Raw genomic sequence first — 15,009 nt, 5'->3', positions numbered from 1 at the left:
GTGTGACAACATTCTCTCGGTGGCTGTTGCGAGACTTAGTGAAATACTGCCTGTGGAAGTCTCTAAGCACAGCATCCAGAACACAGAAGTTTCTCATACACACTCAGTTGCTTGACTGCCTCAGTAGGATCTAGTTCAGTGACTTCCATGTTTTAGATTGTACATTAAAAAAAAAAAAAAAAAAAAAAAAGATTCTTGGGATGCCCTGGTGGCTCAGTGGTTTAGGGCTGCCTTCAGCTCAGGGAATAATCCTGGAGACCCGGGATCGAGTCCCATATCAGGCTCTCTGTATGGAGCCTGCTTCTCTCTTTGCCTGTGTCTCTGCCTCTCTCCATGTCTCTCATAAATAAATAAATAAATAAATAAATAAATAAATAAATATCTTTAAAAAAATAAGAAATAGGGGATCTCTGGGTGGCTCAGTGGTTTACCACCTGCCTTCGGCCCAGGGCGTGATCCTGGAGTTCCGGGATCAAGTCCCACATCAGGGTCTCCGCAGGGAGCCTGCTTCTCCCTCTGTCTCTGTCTCTGCCTCTCTCTGTGTCTCTCAGGAATAAGTAAATAAATAAAATCTTTATAAATAAATAAATAAATAAATAAATAAATAAATAAATAAATAAATAAATAAAAAAAATAAAAAAAAAAAAAACAACTCTATTGGGATGTTGGGTGGCTCAGTTGGTCAAACATCTGACTCTTGGTTTCGGCTCCAGTCATGGTCTGAGGGTCAGGAGAGTGAACCCTGTGTTGGGCTCGCCTCCAAGAGAAGCCTGCTTGAGATTCTGTCCTTCTCCTTCTCCCTCTGCCTCTCCCCCAATATGTGCATTCTCTCTCTAAAATAACTAAATAAATAAATTTTAAAAACTAATTTTAAAAAACTTTTATTTGCTTTAAGAGCCACATTAAGGAGAAAAAGGAACACTTTGAGATATATTTCATGATTGCTTTGTCAACACACTGGCAAAGATTCTCTCTGTAACCAAACTCTGGCCAGACTCCTCTGAGCCCTTCCTCCCCTACGCCTCAACCTTGGCCTGTAAAGACTTGAACCCTGATGGTTTCTAACTGCTCCCGGCTGCATCCCTAGGTGACCTGGTCCCCCTTAATCTGCCTGCCTGAGAAAACTGAAGGCTACCCAAAGAACTGATGGTCTGTTCCAATGACATCTGAAGACAGGGCCCCTGTGTCCCAGCCCCTTGGGAGAGGGGAGCAGCCTAACTTGGATAAATGCCGGTTAGCAAACTAGATGGGTGCTTTATGGACTAATACACCTTTCCTGATTCTTATAAGTTTTTACTACCCTGACTCCACTGAGCCCCTGCTCACATCATCCCTTCCCCCTCATTCTCCCTTTATTTTATTTTAATTAATTAATTTATTTATTTCATTTTTTTTTTCATTCTCCCTTTAAAACGCCAGTCCCCTCTGTGCAAATCAAAATGGAGCCCACCTCTATCCTCTATAGTCAGTAGTTGGTGCATAAAATTTGTTTTTACAGCTTTAATGTCCAGCTGTGTTTATCTTTGACAGTACAGACATATGCTACATATACATTTTTCAAAACTTGAAACTGTGTGGGAGTAATCTTTGGCTAGTTCTCTCTCTCTCTTTTTTATTACTAATTATATCTAGCAAGTAATTCTACATGCTCTGATATATCTGATCTGTACTTGAATCCCAGAAGTCACTTTGTTTATAAATATTCTAGGATACAGATCTTATCGTATTAGATGTATGTGTTAACCAAAACGGATGATAAAAAATTTGTTTAAGGAAAACATTCTCCACAGGATTTCAGAGTTGGCTGGGTTATTAAGTCACAAACAGAAATATCTTAATATAAAATAAACAGCCTAGAGATATTTATAAAAATCAACTAAAAATCTTAAAGAGAAATTTCTAGCGTGTACAGATTTTAATTTTCTTCCCAAAGCAGTACTATATCAGAGAAAATTAACCACAAAATAAAAGGAACAAAGTAAAAACCTGAAGCACTTCCAGTTTCCAGCACTTTGTGTGCACTCTTTAGAGTGGTTTTGAGGTAGATAGGGCCTTTATCACAGTTACATATTCTGTTTCCTTTTACAATCTCCTAAATCCAGTGGTTTAGTAAAGCATTTTTTAAATCTGCAGGTTATAACCCAATAGTGGGAAATCAGTTTAGTAGGTAGTGATAAGAATTTTTAAAAAATGAAACAAAATAAGATGGACCGGGATAGACCAAATCAGAGTGAATCTTATTCAGTGAGTAGTCTTGGCAGTTTGACTTCTAATGCCTTAGCTTCAGGTAAATAAACGTGTATGCATATTGTGTGTATTGGATAATGATGCATTCTCAAGGTTGGCTGAAGACAAAAAATTTTAAGGAACACTCCCCAGTGCAATGACAGGCCTGCTCATCCTACACACTAGCATTCTGTAATCTGATCTGCCTTTGTTCAATGAATCAGATAATAAATATTAGCTAATGTTTATGAGCAGTTTTCTGTGTCCAGGACAGTCCTGGTGATGAAATCAGGTGCATGTATTCATTGGTGTTAGACGAGCAAGGGAGGTCCCATCCATGCCAAGGGAAACACAAGAAGCATGGGCCACATTCTGGGACAAAGGGACTATGCTGCAGAGGACTATCTCACCAAGGTTTCCTAGTGTAAGTACAGCCTTGAGTAGCAATTGGAGGAGCATGATGTCAGCACAGTCACAACAAAATGAACAAAAACACTGCTGAGGGCACTTCAGAATGTATCCCTCATGTGTCTCCTATTGGCTTCTGGAAGGGACCATATTGATCTAATAAGCAAAACCACAACTGTTCAATGGGGCACAGATGTGCAATGTTCAGAATTGTCCTAATGACCATTTCCTAAGCTGCTCCACATGACAAGAAAGGTTTGGAGATCCATGTCCCTTTCGCCTGCTAGTTACAAAACTGTTGTCTTGTCCTAACTGCTAAATGACGAGCACGATAGTAATTTTTCATTCCTAAGAGCATGTGTGTATGTAGGTTTTGATGTGACTAATGCAAAATGCCTGATGCCAAGAGCTTGGGCAACCATACAAAGTAAAGCTTTTTATAAGAGTTAGTAGATCTATACCTGGCACACAGAGGGTGCTCAATAAATGTCAGGTAAGTGATTAAATGCATTAAGTCTCAAGCTTGCAGCATGACTCATGAATAAATCTATTAAAAAGACAGTGTTACTGCTATCAAAGTTGATGGCTGATACAAATGGAAAATGCAAAAGAAATATTACTTTATTTTGAATTTATCTGGGTTAGATTAACCATCATTAAAACCAGCAGTAAACACTGAGAAAAGCTCAGGAGTAGTTCTTTACTGGTTTTTGAGGCTTATTCTAACACTCCATCATTTTAATCTCTAATAAACCAAAGTAAATGACGGAGATCTCCTGCATCCCTTAAAAGAATGGCAGCCATGCACCACAGCAATGTATGTGTCCTTCACAGATTAGTTCCCAAATAACAAGATACACTGGATCTGAAAGCATCATGAAGGCGGCTGATTTATGAGGTAGCTTCTTAATTTGCAAGTTTTAGAGAGAAATCTGTGTTCAGAAGTTTCACTTATTTCATGCCTAGTAAATAGCATGCTTAATATTGAAGTAGTAGGTAGAGGTAAAGCCTGAGAAGGGGGTTATTTAGCTACATTTCCCATAAGCACTTGTTTTAGGATAATGGGGCCAACCCAGTTTTAAAGTTTGCTGACAACAACTGGTGCCAGCCTAGACACAGTTGGGGGTCAGACTTGCTCAAGCATCTCAGGTCATCTTCAGGACACCTAACCGGGCCATCGGCCCATCCTTCAACATGAAGGTGTCAGAGCGGAGGACTTGTGTTAAGAAAGACACTATCATGTAAGGACTTCTACTGTTGGGAAGAGCACTTTAGAAGTTCTGGATAACAAAGAGTCTGTAATGAGTAGAACTTCCATCAGTAAAAGAAATGTGCTTGGAAGCGACAGAAGTAGCACTGTTAATAATAACCCTATAGCTTTTGGGCCCTGAAACAGGGGATTGAAAATATGTATATATAACATTAGGCTAGAATTTCAGCAGAGGAAGAAGTAGAATTAGCCTACATTTCTTCACCTTACAAAACTCAGCCTGTACATTTCCTAAGTCTCGGTTGCTTTTATTTTCCAAAATAATAAGCTCACAGAACAACTTAAACATTTATGAATTCTTACGATGAGTTAAGCTATACTTTTTTCCCCTTAAACCTTAAGAGTACATTCCTTCGTTTCACACACTTAAAACAATTGCTGGAGTGGAAATTCTATGGAAAGTAGCTAAATGTTCTTAGCTTGAACCATGCCTGTACTACCTGCCACAAACTATGATGTCGATGATGCCTCTGAAACCAGAATTTGAATCCTGCCCATGTAATAATGTTAGGAAATCTTGACAATGAGTTGCTTTTATTACAGGACAAAACTTTGTCTTCTGGGGTTCTCTGGCCACTCACCTTCAATCTGGAGTCATTTATTGGGCTCTTTTCTTATGAGTTTGTGTAGATGTCCATACACCTCTGGAGATAGTATGGATGGACAAGCTAATACCTCTTAGCTAAGCTTGCTTTCTGTGTGCTGTTTCTTCTATAAAGAAGCACACAGTTCAAGTCTATGACTCTAAGCCATTCAATTTTTCAAAAAACGTCCCTAAATTATTCAGTGCATTTGACTTGCAGATGTGCCACCGCTTTACGTAAACACTTGGCTTTGAAACAAGGATCTATAAGGAATGCAATCAGTTCTGTTCCAGTTGTACATACACGAAAAACTGTTTGAACAGTGTCACCCCAAAGAGCTTCGGGTGACTTTCATTTCAAAATTGTGCATTGCTACATGGGCGTGCAAACTAGACCCTACAAGGGTGAAAAGTAAACCTCGCTCACCCTCACATTGCAAAGCCTTTTTAGGTGAATTTGCATAAATGGGCATCCATCTTTATGGATTTTGATTGAAATCTGCTTGATGGTATTGCTAGGCAAGTCCCAAAAATTTCATTCTGTATAACATTAGGCTAGAAAGGGACACACAAACAGACAAACACATGATGAAAACATGCAGTGGCATTGTGCGTAATGCATGGGTATAAATGTGCACACAGAAGAGGCCAAGCACATCACTTGATTTAATGCGGGCACAGGTCTGTACCAAGAGTCTGAAACATTATAAACAAGCCTTAAGCAAAGGAGGAAATGTAGAGGGGAAACAAAGCTGAGAAAAATGAGCAGGAAATGGGCAAGATGACTCATCTATACTTGAACGTCTGACCTGTCAGTTGGTCGTCGCCTGCGGCAGGGGCGATGCGAATGTAAGGTGTTGTAAGCTGAGTCACGATTATCGCAGCTATGGCAAAGGAAGATCCCCAGGTCAGCATGCATGAGGGAAGAAAAAGCCAAACTGAGGCTAGGCTAGCAAGGAGAATCTCGATCAGTAAATCACATCGTCCCAACTTTGTTCCAACAACGACAAAAAGAGAAGAAAAGCAAAAAGCAAAACAAAAACAAAAACAAAAACAAAAAAACAAAACAAAAAAACAAAACAAACCCAAAAAACAAAACCAAAAAAACCCAAAAACATAGCAAAGTGTCGAATTTTCAGAATTCTTTTCCCTTAGATAAGCTTTGTCAGGCAGTTAGATTTCTAACTATGACACAGTTCAAGCTTTGGCTGAGATTTTGGGTAGATCAACTGAAGGGGGTAAAAAAAAGGAAAAACCAAACCTAAGTCTTAAACAAGACTCAAGACTGAATAGTGTTCCCGACTGTTATCGAGTGTCTGTATAAATGATTCCTTGCTAATTCTGATGATCCCAACTTTAGGCTTTTAAAATTTATTAGGTTACTTCAAATTCTGCTGCTGAAGTCACAGTATTTCCTCTTCTTGCTAAAATCACCTTTGTGAAGCACATTATCTTCTTTCACTAAAAACAGTTTTAGGTAGAGAAATTTCTCTGATAACTAAATTTCGTGTAGAACATTTCCATTTGGGAACCTTAGTTTGTCACATTAAGGGACTGAAAAAAATGCATCTCAAAGCAAGGGTTAAAAAAAGGAAAACCAGTAATTGCCTTTGCTATAGTTGTCATGGTTCACATATGACCAAAGACATGATTAAGATTCTTGAAGTGGACCAGTCAGGCTTCTTGGTTTGCCTATACAGCTCAGCAGTTGTGTTTAAATGGTTAACATTTATGACACACAGATATTGGGGAGGAAAAAAAAAGAAAATTAAAACGTCAGTTCTAACATGATACAGCTGGAAAATGATGCAAAGAAAAAATATTCGAAAATTAAGGACAGGCTTACATGAAAGATTACTAATTTACATGGAACAGCCTGGGTGCTATTAGAAATGTGGCAGCGAGTAAGGAAAATAGATCATCTACCATCTGCAGACAATTAAACCCAAAACTGCTGCTGCATAATATTTTGAAATATCCCTCTGCACCATTCAAACGGTGCTGCTCCTTGTAACTAGACAACTGTAGCAACTGGGTTCGAAAGTGGGAAAATTATCTTTCACACATTATTAATGAAAACTTCCTAGTCTTGCTAAGTAAGATGAATAAACTACCAGTTGGAGAAGATGGAGGACTCCCGAGGTACTACAGAGATAATTTTCTGGGTAGGATATAGTATGCAATTTTGCATACTGATATAGTCAGTTGTAAACAGTAAAATGTGATTTCTAAGACTCATTAAGAAGTTGATACCAAGTTTATACATATAACATTTTCTTGGTCAGAGACCATTGTTGAAACATTCCCGTATGGTTTTCCATTACTTACAGGAAAATGTGACCTACTCTGCTTTCAAGACCAATTATAATGTCTTATCAAAAACAGAGATCTACCCAATACTGAAAAAAGTTAAATAAAATGAACAAAAAGTTACTTGAGAGTGGCTATGTTGGGCAGCCACGTATTTACAACTAAGTGAAAGGCAAATTGCAATCGGAGGCTCAAAACCCCGATGGAAGAAGTATATATTATAGATATCAGGAGGGATTTTTTTATATGATCTCTATGTTCTGCCTTCTGAAGTATTTATTTGTGACTATTATTTTTAGTTACCAGGAAAAAACTTGATTCTGTTACAAAATACCTTAAAATAGGAGTCAGCCAGCCCAAGGCCTACTTTTGCAAATAAGTTTTATTGGAACACAGTCAGACTTAATTGCTTACACAACACTCACAGCTGCTCTTGCACAGCAACAGTAGAGCTGAGAAGTTGTGACAGAGACCATATGAGGTCTGTGACCCTAACATGTTTACCATCTGCCCTTTACCTGAAAATCTGCTGCACCCTGTCTTAAAATATCAATAAAAATGTATTAAAAAACAGAATACTGCTAAATTTGGTTAAGATAAAGTAAGAAATCCTAAACCTATGCTTTGAAGACAATATCTGATAGTAGCTGATAAATGTAGGATCTCTTTTAGGTCCAAAGGTATGTGTGAAAGGTAAAAAGTGGATCAGACTTCTGAAGCATCATTTCAGCTGCATGTAATGGGGTCTTCTGGAATGTGAGGAAGCAGTATTTATCAAACTCTTTCGCATGACTTTCATGTTACTTGGAAAATTAGTTTGGGTCAAATTATTTGGGAAACATAGGGTTGAACAAAATTAAACAGGTTTCTTTTCCTTATTAACTTCTCAGGGGCCTGGATATACTCATGATGTACATTAGGAAGACTATTTAAGATCAATCAAAGAATATATTTTCTCTACAAAATGTTGAATGACAAATGTAGATCATATCTATATTTCTCTTTCTAAATCCATAGCTAAATGATAACATATTAGCATAGATTAGTGGTCTTACTATATATTTTTTTCTCCTGTATTGAATATGAATAATTAAAAAGAATCTTAATTAGCTTTGCATGTCAACAGACATTCTTTTCAGCTCTTTTGTTGGTGGGTTTTCATTTTGTAGCATTGTGGCCTAGAAACTATGGTATTTCTTTGAACAAAACAGTGAACAGGAAAACAGTCTACAGAAACTTCTCAAAGAGCCTATTGATTAAAAAGAGAAACATTCAAATTTCTGAATCTAGTTAGAAACTGTATCAGGACAATGGAAATCCTTCAAAGTTTTCTGAAGGTCTTCTAGCAAAGCATATGCACGTTGCAGGACAAATGTTAAGTTAAATAAAATACTGAGCTTAAAAACAGTGAATCATTTTTTGCACAAAAAATCCACCTTAAAATATGACACTAGAACAATGTTTTTTTTGTTTGTTTGTTTGTTTAAGACTTTTAGTCTGACTCCTATAATGCTTTTGGAAAGAATTTAGTATGTGTTCTCATGAAGTTTTTGTTTCAAGTTCTGGTTACACTGCTGTTAGCCAAATCATAGCAAAGAAAGGAATAAATACACACATATGACTCTAGCCCTCATACACTGAAAATAAAGGAACCAAACAAAAAAGTCCTTCAAAACATCTATGAACTCAAAATCCTTAAAAATTTAGAAGTGATATATTTATGTACTAGGACGTCTCACAGATTATCTCCTAACATTCAGTAGGTGCTCACATACATTTTAAAATAAATTTATAATAGGAAAGCCCCAAAATGGCTATACTGTCAAGGAGAAGGACAGCTGGTACAATGTTATGGAAAATATTATTTTATGGAAGATTGATGCAAAGTATACATTTTAAATTGATTATTAAGTCAATTAGAATGGATATACCTCATTTAATACGAGAAGTCTTCCTACAAGACAGATTTTGATTTTTAAGTGTATCCTGTCCATTTAGAATTGATAATCAACAAAGCCTTCTAGAACTAGCATAAAAAGAGTTTCAGCCCTACCACTGACCAACAGGCAGTCATAAGGTATGCAAAAGTCAAAGAAAATACATATACTAACCGCTAAGACAGTTGGACCAAAGTGGTCTTGAAAGGAATCCAACTATAAAAATGTGAATGTGATTAAAAATCAAAATAAAACTAAGAGAATCTGAGAATACCTAAGAGCTATTCTATTCACTTTGCCATATACATGGAGGGTAACATCCAAACATCATGCATATTCTATTATTGCATGGTGTCTTTATCTTTTTAACTCAAGAGATAGAATATTCTGTGATGAGTTTGCCTATAGCCCATAATAAAAAGAGTCACATATACCTATGAGAAATCTGGATGTATAAATTAAAGGGTATAGGAAAATATAGGCAATCCCCCACACATATGGAAATAGGTAGGAACATACCTTGGGTATTTTTCCCATGTCTAATTTTTATGAGGCTTTATATTTGAGATGATTAGTGTCAAAATATACCCATGGAATATGATTAAAATAATCACAACATTAAATTTATAAAGAGTATGAAATATATCTTTAAGAGACATAGCCATATTTGAAATTACAAACTAGATTCCTGTGAAAACAAATCCACCTCCATATTTTCTCTCTAAAGAGACTTGTCAACAGTTGTTTCATGAGAACATCGACATCTTTGTAAATTCAAAATGCTGCTTAGGAAAGTGGTTTAGTGCCTGGAAATTCAATTAATGCACCACACTGTCAGCCATATGTGGCAAAAACACAAAAAGTTTGAGATCTTTTAAATTTCAAGCATCTTTACTGCAAGGTACCAATAGAATGATTAGAACTGCCTATTTCTCTGTTTTGACTAAGTAGTCAAGATGGAATGGCTTCCTCACTGCTGAAAGAATTTTTAGTATGAATAAAGAAAAATGATCTGACTGTAGTGGGGGTGAAACATTAGACTGTGCTGTAAAGGAAGTTCATTGAATCTGTAAATGTAGAACATAATAAAATAAAATAGTGCCGGACAGTGCAGTTCTACCTGCAAAGAGATATTCTCCTGTAGTGTCCTCTTGTATTATGCTCTCATGAATAGAAGTGACAATGTTATATAATGACTATTAACATTCGTTCCCTTCTTTCCCCAAAAGAGTTGATTTGGATAGAGTTTGTTGCTATATAAATGTTTGTAAATGACTCAGAAAATATGAGTGGGGAATATTTAGTCAATCAGGTCATCTGATTACTTAATCATCCTTGGGTGAATTGAAAAACAAATGACATTATTGATTAAATCTAGCTGATGGAAGAAAATGATCCAAATCATCTAATTCAATCTATTGTGAAAACAGCCAATGTCAGATTTCTAAGTCTCTACAACTGTGTTACTTATATAATTATTTAGCTATGTAGCTGAACAGGATGACAGACATTTCACCACTTTCAAAGTAAACTGGGCAGGGCCACAATTTAATAAAGGGGAGAGCAGACACTTATACAATGCAGTACTATAACTGGCCAGAGTTCTGCTGGATTAAGGGCTGTGAGACATAGTCAAACACTGAGGATCGGAGTTCAAAAGTTTAGAATTAAACCCTGACCCACAAATTTGCAGCTGAGGGACCTTGGTCAGTCGGTTCATCTCTAAAAATATGCGTTTTATTCATTTAGAAAATAAAAATAGCAATACCTGCCTCCTTTCTCACAGTAATTTTGAAGAAATAGATAGTGCGTGTATAAAAGTGTTTTCAATTTTTTTTAGCTATGATATTCAATGTAAGGCATTATAAATTAGGCACTGTGGAACTGGATTTACTCTTTCTGAACCCAAGGGGAAATAGAATTCACTCCAGCAACTGGAGCACGGGCAGTGGTGTGGAGGTCTCAGGATATCAACACCTCATTGAAGGGCTTCATAATATCATAATAAATAATAGCTAAGAGCCTATTACAGTTTATAAAACATACCAATATCTGTAATTTCATTTATTATTTATTTACTCCTAAAAATAAAGGCAGTTAATCAGGTACAATCATGATATTAAAAAACTGAGTGTTTCAAAATCAATATAAATAGATTGTTGGAAACAGAACTATGAGGCTATGAGGACCCACAAAATACATATGATGTGAGTACCTGACACAAGGCTTGGCACATACCATGAAACTAAAAAATATTTGTCAAGCTAACTGAATAAAGAGGTCATGTATCTTGACAAAATAAGAATTCAATGAGAATTTTGAAAATGCAGGTGGAAGTCCATGACATATCAAACTATGCTTCCTGACAGGGAAGCAATAAAAACATGGTATTTTTATCCAACAGAACTCAAGTGATTGCCTACGGTCCGATTATGTCTAGTACCACAGACATACAATGCCTTCATGCCATCATTTCTAAATTAAATCACACAGAACTTCATCATGCTCAGGATCACTCTGATGGTCTGAAAGGGTATGCTCAAGTACAAGTGTTAATTTATAATGCCTCATTTTAATGCAGGATTTTACATTTCTTAAAGCATTTTCTCATACACGTCCCATATGCTGGTTAAAACCACGCTGCAAGGTTGAGAAGATGAGGTTACAGCTCGAGCACACACACAACTGTACTCTCTTCTTTAGGAGGGTGTGTGTGGTGAGCTTGTGGTGGTTCACCTAGCCACTTCTACATCCAGTCCCTGATCACATTTTCTTGGGACTTTAACCAGACCTGGGAAACAAAGATCTACTAACATCACCCAGTTACTGGGTTCAATAGACCCGCTGTCAGTGAAAAAAAGCACCTGCTCTCCACCTGGGAGACCTCTTGTCACTAGGTACTTGCTTAAAAATAGGTCATATTTTACTACTTTGCACATCAAGATTCATTGGTCATAGTATTCATTTGGTCCTATAGTTTTAAAAAAAAACATGTACTAAGATCCATAAACACTACTTTTATTGAATTTTGAAAAAGCTAACCATTGAAAACTGCTTGGAACGCAATAATATGATTCCTTATTTTAAAAAGTATCTACATGAAATAGTCAATGTTAACTGCTAAGACTCTAGTACATGCACACACACACACACACACACACACACACACACTTCTTTCAATAAAGTTAACATTCCGAGAAGTTTTGAAATACCATCTAAATTTTTAAGGGACATAAACTGGGAGAACATCCCACAATTTCAACCTACCTTTTGTGGCCACTCGGACACAGTCTATTTTGGTTTCCTGTGTTAAATAAAGAGGGGGAAAAAATCACTATTCGTGTTTTATTTAAAATGAATAAAAATATCTGTAGTTCTATTTACATGCTGATAAGGAAAGATCTCATTGTTCCGAGTGTGGTGTTAATCACACAGTGATTACTCCTGGAACCCCGCTCAGATACAAGTTCCCATGATGATTACAGAAACCACACTCAGATACATTTTCCAGCTCCAGAGCTGGTGGCTGTAGGCATTTCTGGAGCGGATGGTGAATGAGGGGCTACATACAAAATATTTCTGCCTTGTGGCCCTGGCTTCTCCAGATCCTTGCTCACTCTCTGTGCAGATACTACTAGAGGATAACTCCAGAGTCCTGGATTTCCCCCCTTTTCACTGGCAAAAGTCGAGTCAGTGAGGATACTTGGACCCATGTGGTGAAGAAGGGAAACCATCATGGTATCTGGAAAATTCCCACTTCTTTCTAAAGAGACTTTAATATCTTACCAGAGTTCTGGGTTGGTCTGAACAGGAGAGGGGAAAAAAAAAATTCGGGAACAACTCCGTAGTTTTTGTTTTCATCGCATTTTTCTAAAACTATTTTCTCTTAAGAAAAAAAACTGAAGATACCTAATTTAGTCACAGCTATAGGAAGCATAAACTCTCGTGAAACCAAAGAAATGGGACAGAATAGGCTGAAAAGACAGATGTTGTGTATCTCACAAAATTTTAAATGAGCTGAATGTATGTGCTATAGCTATAACTACTTCCCTGCAAAATAGTAAGCTAAGCAGAATTGCTAGCCAACTTTTGGTAACAAGTAAAAACTGAAAATAAAAACCATCATGTTGACAATATACTCTTCCTACCAAAACAAATACAAATATATTCATTTCTTTCCATAGATTTCTCTAGGTGAAAATAAGTTTAGAAAGAGAAAACAAAACCCACATTTGTTCCAAGTAAAAACATACAAAAGCATGCCTTTATTTCTTACTACTATCTTCTTTACTCTATGTTCACATTAATAACTCTAAATAGCCTAAGTAAACAGCCATCTATAAAACTTACCCCATTGGCTCTACTAGCAGCTTGGAAATAAATTCTGTAGCTTTTATGGGGGAGAAGGGGAGTGTTCCAGTATCCATTGTATGTCTTATTATCACCAATAGTAAAAGGCTGAGCAGCTTGGAGGCTGTTTGCTGGGAATTCTGCAGCAAAGTAGTACTGTGAGTTCAGTATTGATGCATTCTGGAAGTGAATTGGCACAGGGTAGCACTTTAGGATTTCTGTTGTCTTTTTAGTTCTTCGAGGACGTTCTTCCTCAACAACTACTTGATAGACACTAGGGGGAAAAAAACAGTATTATCAGTGATATTTTATGATAATTGGGCTGATACCCTTTGCCTTCAATTGCATGGGGCCCATGGGATATCCAAAATAAAGAATGCACTGGATATCATCAATAGTAAGTGCTTAATGCATAATGGATACTCACTTAACACTTGCTCAATACAAGAGGGGGAAGGGGCTTAATATTTTCCCATAGAACTCTCTCACCCCGCCCCCCAAAACACAATGTATTGAGGGAAACAAAGTTCATCAAAATTACAAAAAAATTATCTAACAATCTCTGCTGTTTATGTGAGCAGGACACTAACATTTTTTCACATGTAATTGAAGATGAATTTATAGAAAAATTAACTCAATTTACCTAATGAGTGAATAAATGAAATTATAAATTATATTCACTGTAAGTTTTTTTTAAAAGGCAATGTACTATTTTCTTCAATGACATCTGTATGAATGCACATGAAGTATTAACAAGTCAAAAAACACAATATGTAATGATTCATGTTTAATTAAGGTTTAACTTCCCATATTTTCTTATATTCCTTTGCCCTTCACCATATCAGATCAGTGGTAAGAGATGATGTAAGGAGAGCAGAAAAAAGAGACTGGAATTTCAAAAGCCAAGGCCTTGGAGTTATAAGCAGTTTCTAAGAGTAGATCATGAACTGGGTCACTTTAATCATACGTGAAGATAAGATGGGGATGAGCATGCTCTGAAGATGCCTGAACAGGTGTCCCAGCACCTACCCCCTTTCCTCCCTGTCCCCTTCCAATGTCTGAATTTCAAAGTAGCCACAGGAGAATGGGACAAACCTTGAAGGGATGGATGCTTCTACTAAGATACGTATTTTACCATAATGATGAATATTTGTGCAGTTTGGGTGGGGAAAAAAAAGTTTCTAATACTGAGCAAAAACTAACTCTTGACAGCAGCTTTCAAGAACTGAATCCAGAATAGACGGATCTTGTTCTCATTGTATCAGAAAAGCATTGTGACTCCCTGGAACAATGCTGCAATCCTAGAGTTGCTCATATAGACACTCATCAATGACCAAGAAGAGCAGGAGAGAGGTGCCTAACATCCCTATCTGCCTGGGGAGGGCCTGGAGAGGTCCCTCTTTGGGTCTTGCTCTTGTGAATGCCGAATGTGCACTCAGTGAAATCACCTATTTCTGGGAATACAACTATTTAGCACATTCCATTACAGGAATGCAATGCAGCAGCTGCTGCCCAGTCTATATTTCTGTCCAAATAAAAATCACCTGCTGTAGGACATCAGAATGACTACAGTACAATGATAAAGCAAATTCCGAGTATGATATAAAGTTAAATAAATAAAAACCAGAAATACTTCCTAACCTCCTAACATCAGACCTGATACTATTGGTTATGTAAGACATTCCCCCCAATCTGGTAGAAATCTCACTGTGTGATGGATATGACACAAAAGGATGTATTTAGGAAGAATCATCCTCTATAGAAGACAAGGAACACATATTGAGATAAAGTGGACTTTAATTTCTTGCCCCCTTCTCCCTGACTTCCTACATATATGGTTAAATGTGACAATTTTAAAATATATCTGCAAATTCTGATACTTTTCCCATCAGGAATGGGGCTGGCCAACCTTAATGACAACATAC

At 36.9% G+C, this 15,009-nt stretch overlaps 1 protein-coding gene across 8 annotated transcripts in view; it reads right to left on the bottom strand.

Annotated features, from left to right (window-relative positions):
- The window catches only part of PTPRM (protein tyrosine phosphatase receptor type M), a 778,989-nt gene that overhangs the window by 255,071 nt on the left and 508,909 nt on the right, over window positions 1–15,009 (bottom strand). For 5 of the 8 annotated variants that reach the window (XM_038543828.1, XM_038543830.1, XM_038543829.1 and 2 more), the window contains 3 exons: window positions 13,085–13,358; window positions 12,002–12,038; window positions 5,297–5,371 (listed from right to left, as the gene is read on the bottom strand). In XM_038543828.1, the coding sequence (XP_038399756.1) occupies window positions 5,297–5,371; window positions 12,002–12,038; window positions 13,085–13,358 (386 nt within the window). The remainder of the gene's footprint in view (window positions 1–5,296; window positions 5,372–12,001; window positions 12,039–13,084; window positions 13,359–15,009) is intronic. The other 3 variants (XM_038543831.1, XM_038543833.1, XM_038543834.1) reach the window with 1 other exon arrangement.

The sequence above is a fragment of the Canis lupus genome, chromosome 7 (genome assembly GCF_011100685.1).
Source record: "Canis lupus familiaris isolate Mischka breed German Shepherd chromosome 7, alternate assembly UU_Cfam_GSD_1.0, whole genome shotgun sequence".
Lineage (NCBI taxonomy): Eukaryota > Metazoa > Chordata > Mammalia > Carnivora > Canidae > Canis > Canis lupus.
The sequence above is the reverse complement of the archived record's forward strand: the minus strand, read 5'-3'. Positions and strand labels throughout refer to the sequence as shown.